The sequence below is a fragment of the Rhinoraja longicauda genome, chromosome 21 (genome assembly GCF_053455715.1).
Source record: "Rhinoraja longicauda isolate Sanriku21f chromosome 21, sRhiLon1.1, whole genome shotgun sequence".
NCBI classification, from domain to species: domain Eukaryota; kingdom Metazoa; phylum Chordata; class Chondrichthyes; order Rajiformes; family Arhynchobatidae; genus Rhinoraja; species Rhinoraja longicauda.
The window spans coordinates 11,960,317-11,968,881 of record NC_135973.1 but is presented as its reverse complement, the minus strand read 5'-3'; the positions used below and the strand labels follow the sequence as shown (position 1 = coordinate 11,968,881).

General features: G+C 48.4%; 1 protein-coding gene across 1 annotated transcript in view; it reads left to right on the top strand.

Moving 5' to 3' along the window:
- baiap3 (BAI1 associated protein 3) overlaps positions 1 to 8,565 on the top strand; it is an 89,606-nt gene that overhangs the window by 38,911 nt on the left and 42,130 nt on the right. Inside the window, exons 10-12 of the mRNA XM_078417773.1 lie at positions 3,753 to 3,830; positions 5,840 to 5,942; positions 6,887 to 6,994. Of these exons, the coding sequence (XP_078273899.1) occupies positions 3,753 to 3,830; positions 5,840 to 5,942; positions 6,887 to 6,994 (289 nt within the window). The remainder of the gene's footprint in view (positions 1 to 3,752; positions 3,831 to 5,839; positions 5,943 to 6,886; positions 6,995 to 8,565) is intronic.

Sequence of the window (8,565 nt, the reverse complement as noted above, 5' to 3'; positions counted from 1 at the left end):
ACCTAATTCTGCTCCTTTGACTTATGAATGTAAAATTAACTATTAATCCGGAATCAATTGCTGTTGTGGAAGAGATATCTCTCACCCTCCCTCCACCCCGTGCCATTGGAAATTGTTTCTCTCCGCCCTGTCAATTCTAATATCATGAACATTTTGATCAGCATTCTTAATTCCAGGATACACGACCCTCGTTTCACAGACGAGTCCAGATGCCTTTCTGGCAAGGTTGGACAAATGAGCGTCAGTCCCTCAATCTAAGACATTTCTAAATACAGTGAATGATTACGCCTCCCAGCACTGATCCTCGCAGGACACCGCGAGCCACATGCTGTTGACTTGACAGCCTACCCATTATCTGGGTCAACGACTTCCTTCAGTCCATAGATAGACACGACACGGGACAGGCAGCATCACTGGAGAGTAGGAATGGGTGACGTTTCGAGCCGAAACCTTTCTTCTGAAGAAGGGTCTCAATCCATTCTGAGGAAAGGTCTCGACCCGAAACGTCACCCATTCCTTCTCTCCAGAGATGCTGCCTTTCCCGCTGAGTTACTCCAACTTTCTGTGTCTGTCTTCGGTTTAAACCAGCATCTGCAGTTCCTTCCTGCGCCTTGCTTCTGTCCATGGGCTTTATCTTTAACCAACAGTCTATCATGCGTGATATCATCTAATACTGTCTGAAAATCCATCTGCGTAACATCCATGGTCTTTCCCATGTTCATGGCCTTAGTTACTTCCAAAGATACTAGAGGAGCAAGATGAACCACTCCGTCAAAATCGCCTATACTGAAGTGTAGTACGCAAAAGAGCGTAACGTCCGCCATTTTAGTAGGCAAAACCCACCATTCTTGCTCTATTATCTTTGGTTATTTCCTCAGAAGCTTGCATCAGTTTCATTGCCGTGATGTACCTGTTTCACAATCCATGTTGGGTGTTTCAGAGCAACTGTTCAGAGCTCAAGGCGTTCAGTCACCCGACATTTATTTTCGGACCCATGGTTGCTGGGCCTCTCCACAACCTGGCTTCCCCTCACTTTCAAGCTGCCCGCTGCACACCCTGACGATATCTGAACACTCCCACAGAGACCTCAGGAACCTGTGTGCACGGTGTCACCTGATCGTAGTCTCTCACACTCACTGCCCACGAGTTGTGACTTACTGTCATGACTGTCTTCAACTCACGGCCCCTGTACCCCACTTACCCTAAACCCACAGCCTCTTTCCCCACTGACCCTAAACCCATGGGGCCCGTATCCTCCACTGCCCCTAAACCCACAGCCCCATTCCCCCATCTCCTACTGCCCCTAAACCCACAGCCCCATTTCCCCATCTCCTACTGCCCCTAAACCCACAGAGCTCCATTACCCCACTGACCTTAAACCTACAACCCCCATTCCCCCATCTCCTACTGACCCTAAACCCATGCCGATGACGCCCACTAACAAACCCACGGGGCCCTCCTAAATCCACAGCCTCCACTTGGGCAGGTACATAGTCAGGAAAGGCTTAGAGGGATATGGGCCAAACGCGAGTAAATGGACTTAGAGGGCACATTTGGGTGGGCATGGAAGAGTTGGGCCGAAGGGCCTGTTTCCGTGCTTCCTAACTCGATGATTCTATGATTCACGTTTGCTTGATTAATTGTGGACAATCTCTGCCTCAAACTTAATCTAGTTTAAAATCTTAATAGCTGTCGGTGCTTCTTGCTGCAGAACATGACACGGGGCAAAATTGTGCTATAATTGCAATGATCAAATATTAAAATGCTCACTGACAGTGAGATAGTTTGCTCATTACACAGTGTAGTGTGACTGATCCTTTTCCTGGGATCACTGTGTTTCCAAACAAGCTGTACACTTGAGAGATTCACCAGACATGAGCTAATTTGCTTTTCCCAACCCACATGAAAGTTAAGCTCCCCTCATTAAAATCACGTACGCTTGTATGATATGCTGATGTGTGCATGTCACAACTGCCTTTACTCGACTCCAAATGAGTGTTAAATCTTTTTCAGTTTCTTAATTTCCGCTTATGAAGCCCCTGTTCTTGCTTGCTGGTTCATTACATCTTTCCCCATCAATGTTGTGGTTTTAACACTAATTAATAAGTCCGTTCATCCTTCACATTTTCTTCCATCTTTTCTGTGGACTGAAATATTTACCTTGCAGTGCTGAATATCATGACGCTCTGTCCAAATTACGCCTACCACATCTTGACCATGTCCCAGAATTCATTCAATTTTTATACCGTACACGTTTTCAGAAAGCAAAATTACTTGCATTGCACAAGTATATATTACTTGCATCGCACACTTATGAATTCTCTTATTTGTCTAGTATTTACATGCGTATTTCTTATTTCTCTCCTCTAGTGGAATACTTACATCCTTTAGTTTTCTTTTTACATGTGGAGCCTGAAGTATTTTTTTCTGACAACTGCAATCTTTCACCCCAACAATTTGCTTTATAACTATTAATTGTACATTCCCGTTCCCTTGAACAATCCTCCAATAACATCTCCGCATTTGCTAGTTTTGGATTCTTTCTTCAAGGGAAACCGAATTTGGGTGTGATTTTTTTTGTTTTCCCCTCCCCAAGATAAACTTTATTCAGAGTAAAAAATATATACACAAAACAAGAACTGTGCTAAAACTCTTCCAATATTCTCAGCAGCTATACACACATGCATTATCCTCCGTAGCGTAGGAAAATAACTGCAGAGGCTGGTTCAAATTGAAGGTAGACACAAAATGCTGGAGTAACTCAGCGGGTCAGGCAGCATCTCAGGAGAGAAGGAATAGGTGACGTTTCGGGTTGAGACCCTTCTTCAGTCTGATGTCAGGGGAGGGGGCGGGACAAAGAGAGGATGTAGTAGGGGACAGGAAGACAGTGGGAGAACTGGGGAGGGGAAAGAGAGGGACAGAGGAACTATCTGAAGTTGGAGAAGTTGGGCGGCACGGTAGCGCAGCGGTAGAGTTGCTGCTTTACAGCGAATGCAGCGCCGGAGACTCAGGTTCGATCCTGACTACGGGTGCTGCACTGTAAGGAGTTTGTACGTCCTCCCCGTGACCTGCGTGGGTTTTCTCCGAGATCTTCGGTTTCCTCCCACACTCCAAAGACGTATAGGTATGTAGGTTAATTGGCTGGGTAAAATGTAAAAATTGTCCCTAGTGGGTGTAGGATAGTGTTAATGTGCGGGGATCGCTGGGCGGCACGGACTTGGAGGGCCGAAAAGGCCTGTTTCCGGCTGTATATATGATATGATGATGAAGTCAATGTTCAAACCATGATCACAATGAATGGCGGTGCTGGCTCGAAGGGCCGAATGGCCTCCTCCTGCACCTATTTTCCATGTTTCTCGGTAGTGTTCACAGAACTATCATTATACCCGGCACCCTAGCCACTCATGTGGCCCCCTGGGGGTGAGGGGCGTTCCCTTGTTTGAGGGGGCGCCCCCACCACACCCTGTCCTCCCCAAAGTGCAGCAGCGGAAGGACCCTAGACTGCGGCCCTCCCCCGCATGGCGTTGGCTTGCACCGAGCTTCAGTGCGCCCCTCAGCACGTACCCCTGCAGTATGGAGCGGGCCGGTCGCCAACGTTCCTCCCCTGGTGCGATATTTGTGCCAGCGTTTTTCACGAAATTAAACCACTCGTCAACATACACAGAGACATCCACTTGTGCATTCCACCCGCAGGGGAAGGAGCCCTCCAACACCAGAGCGATATCTAAACATTGCTGTCATTCTCTCCCCAGGGACCACGATGATGATGTTTCGGTTGCTGAAGCATGTAAAAATCTAAATCAGATCAGTGGTTTAAAAGGAATGGGCAGGTAAGTCAAGTTGCCCCCACTCATCGTCAAATCAATCTCTAAATGTCAGAAGCTCTGATTCCTTTCCGGGGAAACCTTTACCGCAATCATTATTTTAATTACACCCCTTGACTCAATTGCCCAGTTAAAAGGGCACAGATGCGTTTGATGGATTTCTGTTGGTCTGCTTCTAACCTAGATGTTCATTATTGTCAATCAAGCCTTTGCTTACCCTTTGCAAGAACATTTTGTACATATTCAGCCATGCCTTTACGAGGGAACTTGACACGGCCATTACTGTCATGTTATTCCAATGTTATGCACAAGCAGGCAAACGGCAGGAATTAGAAATGCAGTACCTCATTTAACGTAACAAATTAATTGCAAAGAGTGGAAGCTGGACAATGTGGACCTAGTTATGTGTTACAGTTCCACAATTTGAGAAGGTTATATTCTTGCAGACTTTGTGCATGTAATACCTCACTAATCGAGACATTTCCAAGCTATTTACCCATTTCTATAATTTTTTAATTCATCATTATAACCATATAACCATATAACAATTACAGCACGGAAACAGGCCCGTTCGGCCCTACCAGTCCATGCCGACCACTCTCTCTGACCTAGTCTCATCTACCTGCTCTCAGACCATAACCCTCCAATCCCCTCTTATCCATATACCTATCCAATTTACTCTTAAATAATAAAATCGAGCCTGCCTCCACCACTTCCACCGGAAGCCCATTCCATACAGCCACCACCCTCTGAGTAAAGAAGTTACCCCTCATGTTACCCCTAAACTTTTGTCCCTCAATTCTGAAGCTATGTCCCCTTGTTGGAATCTTCCCCACTCTCAAAGGGAAAAGCCTACCCACGTCAACTCTGTCCGTCCCTCTTAAAATTTAAAAAACCTCTATCAAGTCCCCCCTCAACCTTCTACGCTCCAAAGAATAAAGACCCAACCTGTTCAACCTCTCTCTGTAGCTTAAGTGCTGAAACCCAGGCAACATTCTAGTAAATCTCCTCTGTACCCTCTCCATTTTGTCGACATCCTTCCTATAATTTGGCGACCAGAACTGCACACCATACTCCAGATTCGGCCTCACCAATGCCCTGTACAATTTCAACATTACATCCCAACTTCTATATTCGATGCTCTGATTTATGCAAAGAGCATTGTGAATAACTTTTACGTACCAAGAAAATCAGTGTTTCATTGTAACAGTAAATATACAATATGCTGCAGTAACTCAGCGGGTCGGACAGCATCTCTAGAGGACATGGATAGGTAACGTTTCGGGTCAAGAAACCTCTTTGGACTGATTCTGTTGGGTGAGGGGGGGGGGGGGGAGAGGCTGGAGAAAGTTGGAAAACAGCAGGGGGCAGGACAAGGCCTGGCAGGTAATTGGGGGGGAGGGGGGGGGTGGGTGATAGGCAGATGGTTGGACCAGAAATGAGAAGGGAGAAGGTATGAGACAAAGGAATGAAGAGTTACCAATTGTGAAGTTAGAGAGCGGAATGTAGATGGAAGGGGGGAGACGGGGGAGGGGAGAAATATGTACGAGTTCAGGTAGGGCACTAGGGAGAGGCGGGGGAGTGGGGTAAGAAGGGTGGGGTGTACAGGAGGTAGGGAGAGGGAGGGAGGTTTGTAGTTACCTAAAATTGGAGCATCCAATGTTCAGACCAGGGGATTGTAGTGTTGGGTTATCCAGTGTCCTGTTGCTAAGGGGGGGACTTAGTAACTAGCAACTACACTGTGCTAGTGTGTCTGTCCAAGTTCTACCCTAACATGGGGCACCTTGTCTCTGTTACACTTCACTGGCTGGAATAACTCAACAGGTCAGGCAGCGTCTCTGGAGAAAAAGGACGGGTGACGTTTCAGAACTCTGTAGAAGCACCCCAACCTTTTTCTCCAGAGTTGCTGCCTGACCCGTTGAGTAATTCCAGCACTTTGTGTCTATCTTTGGTATAAACCAGCATCTGCAGTTCTTTGTTTCGACACACGGCTGGCTGTTCTTTCAATTATGCAGGTACTTCAAACAGATCATGAAGTCGGCTCGAGCAAACGGGGCCTCAGGATCTCAGGATGATAACATTGACGATTTCCTCGGCTGCCTCGACATCCCCATCATTGTGAGTGTGATGTAAGGGGGCGTGAAGCAACAGTAGGAAGCAGTGGCGACACGGCGGCACAGTTGCTGCCTTACAGCGCTTGCGGCATCAGAGACCCGGGTTCGATCCTGACTACGGGCACTGTCTGTACGGAGTCTGTACGGTGACCGCGTGGGTTTTCTTTGAGATCGGTTTCCTCCCACACTCCAAAGACGTACAGACTTTGTAGGTTAATTGGCTTGGAATCATTGTAAAATGTCTCTAGTGTGTGTGTGTAGGATAGTGTTAATGTGCAGGGATCGCTGGTCGGTGCGGACTCGGTGGGCCGAAGGGCCTGTTTCCATGCTGTATCTCTAAATAAACTGTTCTCAGGCCTGGCCTGCACCCCAACCCACAGGCTGCAGTGGAGCCAGCCTACAGCACGGCCCCCAGTAGAAACATGTCACACCACGGGGCCCCTGTCTGTGCTCCTGACCTAGGCCCGACCCATATCCAGCTCTTCTCCAGCTGAACTCCAAGCCTCACCAACAGTCACCCCACTGACCCAGACCCTGCCCAATAACCCGTGCCATACGACAGGGTCAATGCCCTGCCTTGGGTCCCAGGTGGGATTGGTTTCATTTAGAGATACAGCGGGGAAACAGGCCCTTCGGCCCACCGAGTCCGCGCCGACCAGCGATCCCCGCACACCAACACTATCCTGCACACACTAGGGACGAATTACAATTTTACCAAAGCCAATTAGCCTACAAACATGTACGTCTTTAGAATGTGAGCAGAAACCGGAGCACCCGGAGAAAACCTACGCAGTGACGGGGAGGACGTACAAACTCTGTACAGACAGCACCCGTAGTCGGGATGGAACCCGGGTCTCTGGCGCTGTAAGGCAGCAACTCTACCACTGCGCCACCTTGCTGCCCGTTTGGTTCAGTTCCAAAGCTGAATCTTTCCCGTTCTTTTATCAGGAGATCCCTGTTGAAGGAATTGACACCTGGTACAAACTGGAGCCTCGATCAAGCTCGTCTCGGGTTGAGGGTGACTGTCACCTGGTGATTTCCCTGGCCATCATGCAGGTAACGGGCTGGGGGGTTGGGCTGGAACAGCGAGAGAGATCACAGGAGATGCAGTGACAGTGAGAAGCCACGATAGGTGGCTCCATCGGTTTTATTCTCAATGAAATGCTTGGCTAAGGCAGGGCTTCTATTAGTGGGAAGGTAAGGCCCAATCTGAGGGCCAGAGCCCAGGGTGGAGTAGCTTAGACTTCTGCTGAGGGATGCTCACAGTGGAATGGCCACAGAGCAGAGATGAATGGCAGCCGGGGAAGAACAATGGAAAGGGTAACGTTTCTGGTTGGAACTCTTCATCAGACATCTGACCATCTGAAGAAGGGTTCCAACCTGAAACATCACCTTTTCCTGTTCTCCAGATATGCTGCCTGGCCCGTTTACTCCAGCATTTTGTGTCCATCTTTCGTATAAACCAGAATCTTCAGTTCCCTTTTTAGGCAAAGGCGGCACACTGGCGCAGCAGTAGAGTTGCTGCCTTACAGCGCCAGAGACCCGGGTTCGATCCTGACCACGGGTGCTGTCTGTACGGAGTTTGTACGTTCTCCCTGTGACCGCGTGGGGTTTCTCCGGGTGCTCCGGTTTCCTCCTACATTTCAAAGACATACAGGCATGTAGATTCATCGGCTTCTGTAAATTGTAAAGTGTCCTTAGCGTGTAGGATAGTACTAGTGTGTGCGGTGGTCGCTAGTTGGGGAGAACTCAGTGGGCCGAAGGGCCTGTTTCCACACTGGATGTCTAAAGTCTAAAGAATGGAAAGTCACTCCAAGATCATAAAGGTGATCTCACCTTTTCCAGGTGAGACAAAGGTTCACCTGCACCTCCTCCAACCTCATCTATTGCATCCGCTGCTCTAGATGTCAACTTATTTACATCGGCGAAACCAAGCGCAGGCTCGGCGATCGCTTCGCTGAAAACCTGCGCTCGGTCCGCATTAACCAAACTGATCTCCCGGTGGCCGAGCACTTCAACTTCCCCTCCCATTCCCAGTCTGACCTTTCTGTCATGGGCCTCCTCCAGTGCCATAGTGAGGCCCACTGGAAATTGGAGGAACAGCACCTCATATTTCGCCTGGGCAGTTTGCAGCCCAGCGGTATGAACATCGACTTCTCCAACTTTAGATAGTTCCTCTGTCCCTCCCTTCCCCTCCTCCTTCCCAGATCTCCCTCTATCTTCCTGTCTCCACCTATATCCTTCCTTTGTCCCGCCCCCCCTGACATCAGTCTGAAGAAGAGTCTCGACTCGAAACGTCACCCATTCCTGCTCTCCCGAGATGCTGCCTGACCCGCTGAGTTACTCCAGCATTTTGTGAATGAATCACTCCAAGATCTTGGGGCTTCGAGCCAGCAGCTTCAGTCCAGGGGTGAAACAATCCACCAGTGAGAGACATCACCTGTAGCAGAGAAGAGGAATCATATCCCAGTGAAAATCAGCACTGGCAGGAAAGGAGGGCCCTGTACCCAAGAATCAAGTGATTATTGTCATATGTCCCAGACAGAACAATTATTTTTTTCCTTACAGCAGCACAACAAAATATGTAAATATAGTATTCTGTAAACAATATAATATTGGTGCAAAAG